The following is a 17,817-nucleotide window of genomic DNA, read 5'->3' as shown; positions in this document are numbered from 1 at the left end:
AGTGTTCTCCCTTCTCTGAATTTTTTGATTTTTTTTTTTTTTTAAGATTTTTGGCCACACCACGCAGCATGTGGGATCTTAGTTCCCAAACCAGGGATCGAACCCGTGCCCCCTGCAGTGGAAGTGTGGGGTCTTAACCACTGGACCACCAGGGAAGTCCCTGAATTTTTTGAATTATTAATGGATTTTGTCAGCTGTTTTCTTCTGTTCCTCCTTAGGTCTGCATCTTGTCAGAATAAAAAAATGTATATTTCTTTAGGATTTCACAAGACTATCCAACCCCTCTGCCATTTCTTATTACCCAGTGATAGTAGCAGCAGTAGTAAGCGTGGTAGTAATAGCTAATTTTTTCAGCTCTTGCTCTAGACTGTGGTCTAGAGCACCTTTTCCTCTGCTTATGGACCATTCGTATATTTTCTTCTTTGAGATGTCTGTTCAAGTCTTTAACCCATTTCTTTACTGGATTGTTTGTCTTTTTATTGTTGACTTGTGATGGAGTTATTTTTGTATAGCCTGCATACAAGTTCCTTGCTGGATATGTGCTACAAATATGTTTCCCTGTTCTGTGGCTTGTGTATTCATTTTCTTAAAGGTGTCCTTTGATGAGCAGAAACTCTTAATTTTGAGGAAATCCAATTTATCTGTTTTTATATTGTCTACCAAGCTATTCTTTCATGTTTTCTTCTGGGATCTTTGTGATTCCAGGTTTTATGTTTAGGCCCATCATCTATCTCAGATTAATTTTTTGATATAGTGAGATGAGGTTGAGGTTCATTTTATTCCATATAAATATCCACTTATTCCAGCAATATTTCAGCTTTCTTTTCCTCATTGAATTGACCTGGCACCTTTGTCAAAAATCAATTGACCATACATATATATCTGTTTCTGGACTCTTTATTCAGTGTTATTAATCAGATTTTTCTTATTCTGGTACCTCACTATCTTGATTACTGTGGCTTTGTAGTAAATCTTGAAGTCAGCTGATGTTAGTCCTCCAAATTTCTGCTTTTTCAATATTATTTTTTGCTCTTCTAGATCCTTTGTATATTTCCATAGAAAGTTTAGAATCAGCTTGTCAGCTTCTTCAGAAAACCTGCTGGGATTTTTATAGGGATCATATCGAACCTATATATAAATTTAGGGAGAATGGTTATCTTAATGTCTATCCACAAGCATGGTATATCTTTTCATTGATTTCTATCTTTATATTTAAATTTCTTTTTCTTAGCAATATTTTGTCATTTTCAGCGTAGTAGAGATGTTGCTCATCTTTTGTTAAATTTATTCCTAGATTTTTTGAAGCTCTTGTAAGTGGTATTGTTTTATTAATTTTCCTTTTCAATTTCTCAATGCTAGTATATAGAAAATACAATTAATTTTTGTATCTGCAAAATACTTTCTGTCCTGCCACCTTAATTAATTCACATATTAGTTCTAGCAGTTTTTTTGTAAATTCTGTGTAATTTTCTGCATAAACAATAATGCCATATATAAATAACGTAATCTTTATGCCTTTTATTTCTTTTTCTTGCTTTATTGCACTGCCTAGGATGTGGGCCTCCAGTACCATGTTGAATAGACGTGGTCAGAATGGACATCCTTGCCTTGTTCCTAATTATTGGGCAAGGATTTATTGCTTCACATTAAGTGTATGTTAGCTATAGGTATTCTGTAGCTCTTCATCAGGTTAGGAAATTCCCTTCTTTGTCAGGGGTTCCCAAGACTGCCCTCAGGTTTAATGATTTGCTAGAAGGACTCACAGAACCCAGAAAATCAGTTATACTCATGGTATAGTATGACAGTGAAAAGAAACAGATTAAGGTCAGCAAAGGTAAAAGGCACGTAAGGCAAAGTCCAGGAGCCACCAGATGGAAGCTTCTTGTTGTCCTCCCAATGGAATAGTGCGGACAGTGCTTAATTCTCCCAGCAATGAGAATGTGTGATGTGGGACAACATGTACACAGTATTTGTCAACCAGGGAAGCCCACAGGATTTCATTGGGGATCAGTCATGTATGCATGGAGCACCCAAGCCGCTGACTGTAGTTAATCAGTCTCTAGTCCCTCCAGAGGTCGAACTCATACAGCTTGGTCCAAGACCCCAACATTAATCACATTGTTAGTGTAAACTGTCTGGTGTGGTCCAAGGCCCCAGGGGTACAAAAACAGTCTTTATCAGGCAGGATGTTCTAAGAGCTTGGTGGTTATCTCCCAGGAGCTGGTCCAGGGCCAGTTTCTTTGTAATGTGTAGAGTTGGAACACCCAAACCTGCTGCGTCAACCCTTTCCTGCACACTCTCTAGTACTAGTTCGCGGAAACATTTTATTATGAAGGTATCTTGAATTTTTCAAATGCTTTTTCTGCATCTAATGAGATGATCATGTGCTTTTTTTCTTTTCTGTTAATGTGTATTACACTGATTGATTTTAAGATGTTAAAGCAACTCTGCATTCCTGGGATAAACCCCACTTGGCCATGATACATTGCTGTTTTTATACATTGTTAAATTCAGTTTGCTTATATTTTGTTAAGGATGTTTGCATTTATGTTCATGAAGGTATTTGTCTAATTGTCCTTTCTTGTCATATCTTTGTTAGATTTCCATATCAGGGTAATGCTGGCCTCATAAAATGATTTGTAATTGTTCTCTGTCCTCTCTTGTTGCCCAGGTATACTACATCCCTACCTTCTTTCTCATCTTAGGGAAAAACATTTAGCCTTTCACCATACGGTATGATGTTAGCTGTAGATTTTTTGTTGATGTCTTTTATCAGATTAAGGAAGTTCCCCCCTATACACACTTCTCTTCACCTTGCTTGATTTGCTCCATAGCAGTATATAAAGGTATTCTTCATTCCTTACAGCTCCATAGTACTCCAGAGTTTATTAAGCCAGTTCCAGGTTGATGGACATATGGTTAGTTTCCAGGATTTTGCTGTATTAAAATTGAATTACAAAATTGCTACAATGAATAGCCTTGCACCTACTTTTTCATATTATTGCTGTATCTTTGGGATAGAGTCATAGAAGTCATATTGCTGGGTTAGAAAGTAAATATAATTTTGCTAGATATTACCAAATTTCCCTCCATAGGCGTTAACACCATTTGGTATTTTTTATGCATTTCAGAATAAATTGCAAACATCAGTACACTTATCCTTAAATACTTCAGCATGTATATCATTAACTAGAGTTCAATATTTATTTACAGTTTTTCTGACTATTCTTGCATGTTTCCAAATGAATTTTATAATTGACTTGTCTGACTTCAAGATGGCGGGGGCGGGGGGAACCTGGTGATATTTTTATTGGGATCACATTATATTTTTAAATTAGGGAGAACTAACAGCTTTATGATATTTCTTTTTTCAGTCCAAGAACATGATATATCTTTTCATTTGTTACAGTATTTTTTTTTTTATCTTTCAAGAACATCTGTGAGTTTTGGGCTTTTTTTGCTAAGTTTACGCTGCAATTTTTGTTGTTATTGTTAGTTTTTTAATCTTTTTTGTTTTGGCTGTTGCAAATGGAGTCTTCTCTCTCGTTGTATCTTCCAACTCTAAACCAGGTACTTTTTGATGAACATCTAAGTCATTTTTTTTGTTATTAGAAGCAGTGCTGAATATCCTTGAAACTATATCTTTGTGCATATCTGTGATACTTAGAATAGCAGATGTATTTTTCAAAGATGGCTGCACCCAAACATATCCCATGCCACATGGTCTTATTAAAATGTGATTTTGTTACTGCTTCATTGGGCGTGAGATATGAGGTCTGTATTCCCTCTCCTTGAACCTGAGTGGACCATTGCAACTGCCTGGGCAGTGGAATATGAAAGAAATGACAGTTTGTTATAAACTGAGGCTGAGGCTGTTATAAAATGCATTGAAGCTTTTACCATAGTCTCTGAGACTGCTTTCTTTGGGGGAAGCCAGCTGCCATGCCAGGTTAACACATTGACATGGCCCCACGAGGAAGAGATGAGGCTCCTCCCAGCATCAACACACAGCTGTGTGAATGAGCTTCCCTGGAAGTGAACCCTCCAGCCCCAGTCAAGCCTTCAGATGGTGGGGCCCCATTGCCCTATAACGGTACCCACATGAGTCAGAACCGCCCAGCCAAGCTACTCCCAAATTCCTGACCCCAGAAACATCGATAGATGGTAAATGATTAATATTGTTTCAAGGCACTAAATTTTAGAGTGGGTCTGTTACTCAGCCGTAGTAACTGGAACACTTAACATGATTGATATTATAATTACTTTTGAAATTTCTATTGTTAATGTTGTAGAGGAGTATTTCCAAAACAGCCTTTCTTAGAACACTAGTCTGTTGTGTTTGGGGTTCCCGAAGGTCACATCCCAGCCCAGCCATTTACTAACTGTGTGACCTGGGCAAGTTTCCTACCTTCCCTATACCTCAGTCCCTCCTCTGTAAAAAGGCCATTAATACTAGTAACTACTCTATAGGGATGTATGACATTAAATAAATTTATGCATATACAGTGCTTAGAAAAGTGCCCAATAGCTGATAAGCCCTCAATAAATGTTAGCTGGCATTAATTATATCACCCTTATATACATTTACATTGTTCTTTTTATTTTTAGTCCTTCTGCCTAGTAATGTGGAAATTATCTTAGATCTTTTTAGCAATCTGCCTAGAATTTTCATAGTGCTGTATGAATTCCAATACAAGGCCCGTTGTTTCATAACCGGGTTGTTTTTCCTCGTATTAGCCATTTATTGACAATTATAAAGTATCCGTGCATTCAACCTATATTTATTAAACACTAAATGGCACACGCTCATCTAGAACCTAGGGCCACACAGCAACCACAACTTCTAAAGTCAGGTACCCTGCTCTCAAGGCGTGCACTGCAGTGGAGTGAGACAGACAGTAAAGAAATGAACGAGCAGGGTGATTCCAGACTGCAGTGACTGCTGGGGAGAAGATGGACAGGCACTGGGGCACAGAGTGACAGGAGGAGGCCTTTTTTAGGTAGGAGAGTCAGAGGAGGCCTCTGTGAGCGCGTGAGGTTGCACCTGGCCCTGAGGGTGGAAGAGAATACACTGTGGGAGGAGCCCAGGGCCAGTGCCAAGTGCTGAGGCTTAGGGACCCGAGTCAAGGCCTTGCCCCCCAGTGGATGTTTGAAGGCTTGTGCTTTTATGGTTCAGTTATTTTCAGATATTATATATCGTATTTGTTATATAACACGTGCTGTGTGTAGTCCGCAACACTTTTGCATTGGTGTAAGACAACCAGCTTCTTGGGTTGGTTGAACTTAGAGCAGTCGGCCTTCGCTGCCCACGTGTGGAGTGTGGGTTCAGGAGGTCGGGCTGTTCCGGTGTCCTTTCCTTCGTCGCGTCCTGACGGCACCCGTCCTGCTGCGTGCTATGGCTGGGGGTGTGCGGTCTGCCATGAAGTAAGTGCCCCACTCAGGCTGTGTGGGGCTGGCCGCTGGGCCCAGGGCAGCGGCTCTGCTCTCCCCCAGAGGGCACAGAGCAAGCGTGAGGGCCATGTGTGACTCCTCTCTGCTTTCAGGCGGAATCCTGTTGTGTAAGTAAATGATATGACTGCTAATTTTTTATCTTTAGATCTAAGCTGGAACCAGAACCAAATACAAAGACAAGAGAATCCATGTCTTCTGAGAAAGTTTCACAGAATCCTTCAAAAGACTCTGAAGAAAGACCCGTCGCTGAAGAATTTCCAGGTATGAATTAAAATCAGAATCTGGCCTTGCGCCTCTTCCTTGTGACACGTTGGCCAAAATACAGAGCAGAAAAAGAAGGAACACAGCCCCAGACATCTTGTGGTGTTAGTATTTGCATAAAACAAAGGAAACGCGGAAGTGTCAGTCCTTTTTGGTCACAGTTGGATCTTAATGCCGCCGCGGGGGCGGGGTGGGAGGATCCCCCAGTCACCTGGCAGCCGCAAAGGTCCAGAGAAAGGGCCTGAGTTGCTGTGCACCAGTGGGGTGGGGACTGGAGACTTAGAACCTGGAAGAATCATGGGGATCTCTGCCTGTCAGTCTCAGGAACGGTGGGGCGCTGCCTCCCCTGCACCCACGCAGTGCACTGTCAGCACTGACCTTGCCTGGACCTGACCATCCTGCCTTGGGGCGGAGCCTGTGGTGTCAGCCGCCTTTGTCAGCCAATTGAGCCAACAGGACAGAATGCAAGTCTGGGTTTATACACTTCCTGTCTTCATGTTTGCTAGCCGGCCCATAACTTAGAACAGCTCCTCGCACTTGGTGGATGCTGGATAAATACAGTGTCTCTGTAAAGTCTGGAAACATAGGGGACTATATATATAATGCTGTCAGGGACATCTGCAATCCATGTGTCTGGCCAGGGTGGCCACCCTGTGTAGGGGACGCATGCTTAGTTTGCTGTACCTCAGAGGCACGTGAGATTTTGCTTTGTGTGAATTCCAGGATGCTGAGGCCCGAGAGCCTTCCTCGCCCCCTCTTCTGTACTCTCACAATGGCTGTCATTTACTGCATGCCTCCCAGGTACTAGGCACTGTCCTGAATCTTCACAGACGTCACCACCATCCTTGTAGCAGCCCTCTGGGATGGAGTTTATGACCTTTTTTTTTTTTTTTTTTTAAGATGAGCCTTCTTAAAGGCTCTGAGCGGCTGGGAAACTTGTCCAAGTTAAAAGTTCATAAATGGTGGACCTGGCATTTACATGTGGATCTGTGCTGCCCTTCCGTCTAATTTATTCCCTACATACTACAAGCGAGGGAATTCAGAATGTATTTGGGGCTTTGTGAGCCTGAGAGATGCCAGAGGCCTTCCTGTGGCTGAAAACAGCTTCTATGGGAAGGGCAAGGAGACTGGCGTTCAGTGACCGCCCCCCCCTTCATTGTGCTGGGTACCCACTGGGGGTGTCAACAAATCAAGTCTCATTGAGTCTTTTGAGGTGTTATTGTCATCATTTTATGTGTGAGGAAACAGAGCTTTGAAGAAATTATATAACCTATTAAAAGTCAAATAACAAGATAAGGGCGTCACTGGGATTCCAGGTTTGGGTCACTCTTTGTCGAGCCTGAGCCCATCCTCTCTGGAGGCTGCCTTGTCCCATAGGCCAGAGGGCTCGCCCACACCCTCCCATCCCCATCTCCACTTGTTCCTAATGAGGGAAAACCCCAGCATCAGTCACAAAGTGATGGGGCCCTGCTTTTCGTAAACAATACACAGGGGTATCATATCTAAATTTACTCCTGCCAGACATAGCTGCTCAACCCTTTATCCATCCATTCATTCATTCAGGAACTATTGTCAGGGCTGCTGAGAGTGGGGATAAGCCAGTCCAGAGTCTTGGGGCCCAGGTGAGGGTGAATCTCATGTGAAGAGAGTCTGCCCTTGCTGGCTCCCTTCGCCCACACTGAGAATTGTTATGCCAGGCACTGCACTAGGTGTTGGGGATACAGGAGCGAGTAGAAAATAGGCACATGTGCTTGCAGTCCAGAGGGGAACAGATGGTAATGGAATATTACACAACTGGGTACACAGTCAGTCTGTGCTATAGAGAGAGGGTCCTGGTAATAGAGATTTGGCCCACTGGAGAGGTCGGAGTCCTTGAGGTTTCAGTAAAGACCCAAGGGCAGTGAGGAGTGAGCCATGTGGCTCTCTGTGGGAAGAGAGTCACAGGCAAAGGAAGCAGAAGTGCCTGGTGTGCTAATGAGCAGCCGGGAAGCTGCAGAGTAAGGGAAGAGCAGAGGGGCAGGAAGTGAGCAAGTACCAGGGCACCAAGGTCATGGGGCCTTCTGGGCCACGGGAGAGCTGTTTACTCTTAGTGAGGTGGGAGGCCACCAGGATGCTTGCACAGAGGACTGTCACACAGAGGACTACATTTGAGCAGGGTCCCTCTGGCTGCTCTGTCGAAATAGATTGTTTAGGGGATCAAGAAGCAAAATAGGGACAGTTAGGAGGCTGCTAAAGTCTCCTAGAAACAAGGTGGTGGTGCACCACACCAAGCATGGTAGCAGGGATGTGGAGGAGAAGGGGTAGAATGCTGGATATATTTTGAAAGTTGAGCCACAGAATGTGCTTCCTGGATGTGGGGCATGAGGAGGAGATGGGGCAAGGAAGGCTGCAGTGGTTGTTGGCAGTGGGAAGCAGGTGGCTGCCCTTCCCTGAGATGTGGGAGGCTGAGGAGGGGCAGGCTGGGGGCTGCAGATCAGCTCAGTGTGGAGTATGTTAATTTAGGGATGCCTGGCACAGAGGTTGGGCAGGAAGTTAGGTTTATGAGTCTAGAGGTCAGGGGACAGGTCTTTAGATCACGTCAGTCCCATGAGACAGGCTGGGATCCCTGAGGAATGAGGGTCAGTAGAAAGAGGATGAGGCACTAAGCCTACCGATCTGGTCTTCCCTGTTTTGTCTTTCTCCCCGGCACTTGTCGCTACCCTTCTGCATGTTTGACTCATTTATATCCTTTATGCTCTGTCTCCCCTACTAAAACATAAGTTCCACAAGGACAAGGAATTTCTGTATGTGCTTTGTTCAGTGCTGTAACACTGGCACCCAGAACAATACCTGGCACATTGGAGGTGCTCATTAAATCTTTGTTGAAAAAAATGAATGAATGAAGACTCTATTTGGAGCACTGATTGCTTTTAGTTGCTGTGGAAATATTTCCTGAAGCAAAAGGAACCTATTGCCTCTCGGTGGTAGAAAACAAATGGTCAGTGAAAGAATGCTGTTCCTCACGGTTTATATTTTTATCTTTAAGTCAGTATTTGGATGCTTTGTAATCACGAAGTTATCTCCTGACTAAGCCAGCCCACCAAAATGTTGAGAGAACCCTCCAATTTCGCTTCTGATCAGCGTGTAGGAGCAGAATGGTGTGAAGGGTGTCTCTCTGGAGGCCGTCAAGGTCCCAGCTGCAGCATTTAGTGGCACTTCCGAGAACCATTTCCCCCATTTTGTAAATACATCTCAGGACTCCTCCCACTCCATCTTGGTCCTCTCTTGCTTTTTCCCCTGCATCCTGGCCCCTGCTGCCACTCCTGGCTCCACTTCACTGTCCCCACAGCTCTACCAGGCAGCTCTTTCCTCCATGGTCATTTGGTGATGCTTCTTTCTGAGTCATCTCTGCCTTGGTTATGTGGAGTCCCAAAGGGTAATAAAATCTGAACTAGTGCTTGTTAAAAATGTGCACACTTTATGTACAAATTCCTGCATATATAACAGGCTTTTTCTACTTCATTTTGTTTGTTTTTCCCAAAAGAAAGCTATTACCATTGCTGTACCCCACCTTTATCTATTTTCTGTTCATGGAGATGGGCCATCCCTTCCTCTGAGTGTGAGGGAAGGGAAAGCACAGTGGTTGCAGTGTGATGTCATGGAAGGGTCGTGAACCTTGGTTTCACAGTCTGGCCTCTGTCCTGCACCGTGACCTTGGACAAGTTATTTGAACTCTGAGCCTCCACTTTCTTATAGTATCATGTGGCTGTGGTTTGTTGTGAGCATTTCAGGAGCTAGTATAAAGGGCCAGGCAGTGTCTGGCATGTGCAGTAGGGCTCCACAAAGAGCACATTTTACGTTAGTTCGTAGAGCAGTTATGACGAGATCCATTGCTTGACACTAAGGATTGGGCAGGATTCTTTTGCAAATGAGTACTGGAAGTCAATTAGTAGGCTGGCCAAGATAGCAAAGGCAATTAGGAAGGCAAAGGAAATGAAAGTCTAGATTAGGAAGGAAGATTTTTCTATTCACAAACTGCCTGGTATTGTGTACAGAAAATTTTAAGGAATACACCAATTAAAGAAAAGTAGTAAATGAATTCAGCAAGGTTGCAGGATACAAAACCATTATACAGAGATTTCATTTCTGTATACTTTCAATGAACAATCCAAAAACGGAATTTAAACAGCAACAATTCCTTTATGATAGCATCAAAAAGAATAAATTCAACAAAAATGTAAAACATACTTTGAAGGCTGCAGATCATTGCTGAAAGAAATTAAAAATGATCCAGATAAATTGAAAAATATCCCAAGGTCATGAATCAGAAGAATTAGTGTTGTTAAGACGGCAGTACACCCCAAAATGATCTACAGTTTCAATTCATTCCTCTTCAGAATCCCAGCTGATTTCTTTGTGAAAATTGACAAGTTGATTCTAAAATCCATGAGGAAGTGCAGGGAACTCAGGATAGCCAAAACAGTCTTGGAAAAGAACAAAGTAGGAGGACTCACACTTCCCAATTTCGAAACTTACTACAAAGCAACAGTAATCAAGACAGTGTGGTACCGGCACAAGGACGGACATATGGATCAACGGGACAGAATTGAGAATCCAGAATTAAAACCGTGTGGCTCTCTCTGGTCAACTGAGTTCCAACATGGGGACCAAGACCATTCAAGGGGGCAAGAACGGTCTCTTCAACAAATGGTGCTGGGAAAATTGGATATCCACATGCAAAAGAACAAAGTTTGACACTTAAGTCACACCATTTATAAAAAAGTAACTCAAATGGACCAAAGGCCTACGCAGAGCTAAAACCCTAAAACTCTTATAAGAAAGCATAGGGCTAAATCTTCCTGACCTCAGACTTGACAAAAGATTAACAAGGATATGACACCAAAACACAAGCAACAAAAGGAAAAATTAGATAAACTGGCCTTCACCAAAATTAAAAGTTTTTGTGCTTTAAAGGTTAAAAAAAAAGAAAGTGAAAAAGCCCACAGAATGGGAGAAAATATTTGAAAATCATATCTCTGATAAGGGGTCTATATCAAGAACATGGAAAGAACTTTTACAAGTCAATAAGAAAATGATAACCCAGTTTTAAAATGGGCAAAGGGTCTGAATAGAAATCTCTATGAGGAAGAAATACAAATGGCCGAAAAGCACAGGAAAAGATGCACAACATCATGAGTAATCAGGGAAATGCAAATCAAAAGCACAATGAGATTCCACTTCACACCTACCAGGATGGCTAGAATGAAAAAGGCAGATGATAAGTGCGTTTGCAGGATGTGGAGAAATCAGAACCCTCCTGCAGGTAAAAGTTCTCCAGGCAGAGGGACCAGCCAGTGAAAAGATCAAGGAGGGAGAAATGAGCTGGCGTATTCCCACATGCGTGCACACACATGTACACGCGCACACACATGTACACGCGCACACACACACTCAACGAGAGGGAGGCACCAGTGAGAATGGTACAAGAAGGGGTGAGAGAAGGAGGCAGAGGCCTGATCACACAGGGCCCTACAGGCTGTGGGAAAGGTTCAGCTCTGAGTCTGTGTGTAGTGAGGAGCCCTGGAGGTTGTTAAGCTGAGCGTTACAAGGCCTGGGTCACATTTAAAACCTCCCTGACAACCGTGTGGAGCTGGAGTGGAGTGAGAAAAAGGGGAACCAAGTGGCCTTGTTGGGAATCTATTGCAGGAGGCCACACGCCGGCGGGACGAGGTGTCACCTGAGGGACGCGGCGGTGGAGACGGAGATGGCTGTGGAGACAAGGGCTCAAACTCCGCTCACACTTGGGAACTGAAGGTTAGCCAGTAGGTAGGACGTGAGAGGTGAGGGACTGAGAGCCATCAAGGGCAACTTCTAGGTTTGGGCTGGACCGACCGAGATGAGGAAGGTGCGAGGACGATGAGGTTCGGCAGTGAGGCCGGGAGGAGTGGGAGGGAGCAGAATCATATTCTGGCTGCACGTGTGAGGTCTGAGATGCCTATTGGATTTTCAGGTGGAAATAGTGAGTCCGTTGTTGGAGGGAGCCTAGAGACCAGGGAAGAACTCAGGGCTGGAGGTCTTTGGGAGTCATAGGACATGGGCAGTTCAGAGCCGCGGGCCTGGATGCGTCACCTAAGGGGAATGTGTGGGGAGGGGAGAAGCCTGCGCAGACCTCCGTGGTGCTGCCAGTTTTCCAGGGCCTTTGACATTTCATCTCCGTCCCCACCTCAATGCTGGCAGGTAAATCTCGTCCCCCACACCCAGCTGGTTCCTCTTAGGGGTCGTATATCTGCCCTTTTCTCTGTGCCATTGGAAGACAGCTTCTTCCTCTCCGTGGACATCTTGCTAAGGTTATCTACAGTTAGCAGAGGATTTTTAAAATCTGGGCTATGTGGTGTCTTTTTGCTTATCTTTTCAGGTTTTTCATTTTGCTTTTGAAACATGAGATGTAACTTAGAAAAAAGACTTTAGGACTAGGCGGTACAGTTCTAGGCAGAGGGTGGTTTCTTGCTTGTCATACTCCTGTTTCTTAAAAAAGGCACTAGTCTTGTTACTTTTTGATTTAGGCAGCACAATAAAGCACCTCTGTGGTCACAGCTGACCTTCTGTGCATATCTGAGGTTTAGGTTGTTTTCCTTCCATATTCTTACTCAGCCAGGATGAGATCTTTGTGGACCCATTTATAATTTGTTTCCTGACATTGGTTTCCGCTAAGATGGGTACGGTTATTTGTGAATACTTCTTGCCATTCTTCTCCAGTCAGTCACGGGTCCTGCCCTCAGTCGACAGGGAAGATCAGATTCCAGCCCCTGAGAAAGTGAGTAGTGCCAGAGAGAGAGGGCACAGGTGGGAAGGACGTGGTCCACTCAGAGGGCCAGGGAACTTCAGGAGGAGGCGGTCCAGAGAATGAGTCTCTGAACCTGAAAAAGGGGAAGCTTAGAATGTTCTAGGCAGAGGAAACAGCATGAGTAGATACTCAGAGGCCGGAAAGCGTGGGAGAGGTATGGAATGTAGTCAGTAAGGAAACCACTTCTGGGTCAGCAAAACTCACAGAAAGGGGAGGAGGAGTGGGCCTTAAGGTGGGAAAGGTGGATGGGGCCAGACCATACAGAGGGCCTTGAGTACTGGACCAAGGAGTCTGGACTTGAGTGCCTTGGCATCGGGGTGCATGGAGGTCTGGGCAGAGCACTCGCGTGGGGTGTGCCTTGCTTCAGGCCGATTCTTACAGCTGCAGGTCAGGTGGCTCCAGGTGGCTGCAAAGGCTCTTAACAAACTTTCCATTCTAGCTCAGAGCTGATTCATGCTTCGTTCTGATGTGAATGATGTTTCTGTGTTTCTAAATTTGATGTTCTAATCCTTAAAACACATAAAGGTAAAAGCTTGAGATGGTTACAATAATGAGGTCAAGTAGGAGATAGAGGGCTCTAGGGGTGGGGGTGGGATGAGTGAAAAGTACAGATGTTCCACCTGAAGAATGTGGTCTCAGAAAAACACCTCCTCAGCTTCTAAAGATGTTTTTAACCTTTTATAAATATCTTTTATATAAAAATTATGTATTATATTTATAGGTCCTATATTATATCTAAGTTATACATGTGTCTTTTATAAATATGATGACAGTTCTGGCAAAAACAGCCGATTTTTAAAAACTTGCACAAGGTCGCAGATGACATGGAGTCTTTTTGTGATGACATATCCAGAATAATAACCATACCTTGTACATAGGTCTGCCTAATCTTCTTTCTCTAAATTGTTGCTATCATTATGTTCTTTTCCCTTATCAGTCTCAAAACAAAAACTCTGGACTTGCCCATCTCATGGGGCTGAGAGCAGCTATGGGAGATTTACTGAGATTGGGGAAGAAAAGAAAAAGAAGCAGTATTTGCCTTTAAGTACTTGGCAACCCACTGACGAGCCCAGAGGCACTGCTGAGACACCCGACACAAAGTCACCTATACAAAAAAAAGACCCCATTACAGCCTCCGCCCAGGAGTGACGCTCCGCCTCCCCCCTCCCTCCCCCCACCTTGCTCCCAGCCCACCCCTGGATGAGCCGCATAGGCCTCTCTATCAGGGTCCTGGGTGGGGCAGCCCCTTCTGGGAGCTGTGCTGTTGTTCTGCTCTGTTAGAGATCTGGCCCATGTTTATGTGATCCCAGTCAAAATGTTCTCTAGATTAAAAGTAAAATTACCGCCAGTCAGCAGTCCATGCCCAGGTTCCCGTCTGGAGTACGTCAACATGCACCAAAGCATGGACTGGTACACGTACCGTTGTACTAGCAGAAAACCCAGAGTAACCAAAGGTTTATCAGTGGAGTTACAGTTACACAGAAAATTCCTTACGCTGGAATGTTACGCGGCAATTAAAAGAACAAGGTAGATCTATGTGGAGTGACATTGGATAATCACCCAGATGCACTGTTAAGTTATAAAAAACAAGTTTTAGAAAAATGTGTTACCACTGACATCTTTGTGAAAAGCACACTGCCACACACACAGAACTATAAATTATCTCTAGGCTGCGGAGGAGGCAGGGAATTGCATATCTGTGTGTGTGTGAGTGTGCTGGATAGAGCCTGCGAGACTCCATCAAAGCACTGACAAACAGTGGTTACTTCTGGGAGGGGAATGGGATCGGCGTGCTATGTCATTTCCTCTATTTTATATATATATATATTTTTTTTTTTTTAATGAAATTACCCATACATTTTGCAGTCTTTAAAAAGTAGAGAGAGGGGTATAAGCATACGAGTATGTGTTTTGAAGTCAAGTCCACTTGAAAACTGGTCCTGAAGAATGTCCATTTGGTTTGCGACCATTACTGAGATCAGGGCAATACTGAAACTGTGCATGGGTCCCCTTTATCCATACACACACACACACACACACACACACATATCTTTACGTTGTAAAGAATCATGCTGCAGTGCTTGAATATTAACCAACAGATAATTGAATGTGGACAAAGCTGTATGATTTCCTTCCATCTTATGTTTTTAAATATGCCTGCATCCTAAGACAACCTATTCTAAAGTGAGTATTTTGCCTTCTGCCTACTTTCAATTTTTTTTTTTTTTTTTAAACAGGAAAGATTCCAGCCGAAGCACAACCTGAATTGGGAACCTGGGGAGATGGGAAAGGTGAAGATGAATTATCCCCAGAAGAAATACAAATGGTAATGCTATTCTCTGCCTAATCATGTATTTTTAACTAGTTTTAGGAAGAATATTTCATTGAGTAGGAGGTCATCCTAAATGCCCTTGCCCTAATTTTTATACTGAGTTTTAAAAATTATAAATAAATATTTTAGATCAATCTTCCACTTGATTTCCAAATTCTTATGGAATTTGGAAAAAGTATGCTTTTCATATGTTTTAAATTTGTAGTAGCATTAAAGAAGAAATTGCCTTGGAATCATTTTATTAATATTAGATGTCTTTTCAGCGGCAGTGAAATAGTCTTCTTTTCTAAATGGGTCTTTTATAATTGCTGCTATGGTGCTTTTTAATTGTTTGAATTACTGGTGCATGGTAATGTGAAGAAAGCATATGTAATGGCTGAAGAATGAAAAGAGTAACACCTTAACTGCTGATATCACCTCCTTTTATTTACCTGTCCCCTACTTGCCAATTGTAGTTTATTATCTCTGGGTGAGTTTCAAAAGAAAAGGGACAGATTTGGCCAGAGCCCCTGCCTGGTCGTTTACAGCCGGGTCTATGCACAGCTGTCTGGACATCGGTGTGACAGAGCCACCTGGAGTACGTGTACCTGGGGTTGGGAACAGATGTGTCCTAGAGCTGCCCTGGTGGGATGCTGGCCTTGCCCAAAGAACTGAGAAGCCGGTTCCCACATAGTCCCCCTCCAGTGGCTGTGCCTGGCAAATGACACCTTAATTTGCAGCTGTTTACGGTGGACAGAACTTTTTAGTACTTGTTTTATCCGTGATACTCTCAGTAATCACACTAAAAGGTGTTGGGGCATTACTGTCTTCTTGTAACTTTGGCAAAAAGCAGTCGGCTCTCTTGTCCACGGGCCCCTCGTTAGTAAGTGGTTGAGCCTATCTGCAGTCAGCGGTCTGCTTATGTCTCCTGAAGAAGATGAGAGGTGGAGCTTCGAGCCATGGCTGTCGAGTGAGAGAGGCACCCATCTCCTCCCAGACCTCACACAGAGGCATTCGTGTCACCAAGCTCTTCACTCTTGTCTTCCTGTCTTACAGGCTCAGATGTTATGTCCTCAGACAGTCGTTCCCCGACCACCCGGCCTGAAGTGGCCGCAGCCACTATGTCTGTGTGTCCACATCCTGCCCTCATCCCTCCACTAGAATACAAGTGCCCCGAGGGTGGAAATCTGTCTGCTTTCCTGCTGTGTTCCCAGAGCCTAGAGCAGGGGTGGGAACTGTTTGTTGAATGGATGAGTGACTTTGATGAATATAATATAAAAACTCTAGGTTGTTTTAAATGGTAAAGCAGGATCATCAGTAAGAACTACTAGAATATTCTATCTAAGTTATTATTTATATTTATGAACACCTTCTATGTGCCAGGCCTTGTTTTGTTTAATCTCATAACAGTCTAGTGAAGTAGGAATTATCTCTCTTGTATAGTTGACGAAAATGGGGCACAATACTTCCAAAGCCCGTGCAAGGTCACAGAGCCGAGCAGCCGAGCCATGCTCCATGCCCCGAGCCCTGGCTCCAAACCCTGAGCTTTTTTCCTGCATCACAGCTCATGTGAGTGCCCGCTGGGATCTGGTGGTCTAGGTGAGTGTAGCCTGCACAGGAGCACTGGCAGACTGACCTGGGCGGCCTGACAAGGCCTCACCGGCCCCAGCAAGGGGGCCAGGTCTGCTCTCTTGAGCATTGGCTGCCGAGAGCATAAAGCTGGCTCGGAATCCTCTTGCTCTCCAGGCTTCCTGTTTCTTCCCCACGCCTGATTATGGGATTGAAACACCGGTGGCCCCTCACAGTGGGCTAATGACTGAGTGAGCTGACCCAAGAGGGTGCCAGGCATACAGAAGGCACTCATAATTGAGTTCCCTCGGCCTTTCCCCTTCAGAGTGGCAGGTGTGCACAGAGGCAGGACAGCCCTGGCCTGCACAGGGTCGGGGGGCCTGGGCAGTGCTCACGGGTGTGGGGAAGGGCTGTGGTGTGTGTGCTGCCCTCACGGCAGGATCAAAGGGCCACGCAGGGTGGCAGCTGCCGCTCCATGGAGTCTGCATACATATTTTATACCAGGACTGTTTCACAAACATTCATTCACCCAGATGAGCAGTTTCCCCTTTAAGATCATCACCTTAGAAGCGTGACACTGATTCCAGTGATGACACCATTAGCCATGACTTCCCTGGGACTTGCTGTGGGGGTGCTCCCTCAGAGGCTGTGGGACTTTCTTTGGAACAAGAAGCAGAGCTATCTGTGCCCTTGATAGATAAAAATAATTCTGAGCTAAGGAAGTAACTCAAACACCTTAAAGTGGCCTGCCAGGCCCCTGCCTGCCTTCCACACCTCGGACTTGGAGTACGTGCTCAGTGCCCCCCAGACCAGCAGGCACGTGGCCCGGAGGCCTTGCAGTGTAGACTGTAGCACGACTCCAGGCAGCAGCTGTGGCTGCCCAGTCAAGTAGAGAGAGGCTGAAGACGATGGCCAGGGAGTGGAAGTGAGAGCGGAGATGAGAGAGCTGCTGCGGGAAGTGGACTGGACCTGGTGATCCACTGGAGGGCAGCAGGGCGTGTGAGAGGGTGAGGCAGGAGAAAGAGCCTGGAGCTTTGTGACCTGGGGAAGCAGGATGCCGGCAGTCAGGAAACGAGGATCTGGTCACGGACGGGTGTGAGTCCGCGGGCGCTGGGATCCTGGGCTTGGGCTGGAGACGTGACTGTGGGATACACCTGAGGGCTGGTGTTTGAAACAGTGCATACAGGGGAGAGAGAGGCACAGCACATCACGCCGGGACACAATGCCGGAAGGCAGGCCCAGGTGGAGAAGCCAGCAGGCTAAAGGACAATTTGATCATGCTCCCCGATAGCCAGATGATGGCCAGAGTTTCTTAAAAGCTCATGGTTTTTCTTCAGTTTACACAAAATAACTTTATTATTGAAAATGATGTCACGTTCCCCCGTATCATGTAACGTGACCA

The 17,817-nt window shown here is 44.7% G+C and overlaps 1 protein-coding gene across 3 annotated transcripts in view; it reads left to right on the top strand.

Annotated features, from left to right (window-relative positions):
- Positions 1-17,817, top strand: part of STX18 (syntaxin 18) — a 123,174-nt gene that overhangs the window by 93,218 nt on the left and 12,139 nt on the right. For all 3 annotated transcript variants that reach the window (XM_007100832.4, XM_055086146.1, XM_024119256.2), the window contains 2 exons: positions 5,597-5,712; positions 14,773-14,861. In XM_007100832.4, the coding sequence (XP_007100894.1) occupies positions 5,597-5,712; positions 14,773-14,861 (205 nt within the window). The remainder of the gene's footprint in view (positions 1-5,596; positions 5,713-14,772; positions 14,862-17,817) is intronic.

This window comes from Physeter macrocephalus, chromosome 7, assembly GCF_002837175.3.
Source record: "Physeter macrocephalus isolate SW-GA chromosome 7, ASM283717v5, whole genome shotgun sequence".
In the NCBI taxonomy this organism is placed as follows: Eukaryota; Metazoa; Chordata; class Mammalia; order Artiodactyla; family Physeteridae; genus Physeter; species Physeter macrocephalus.
This window is presented reverse-complemented; position numbering and strand designations above follow the sequence as displayed.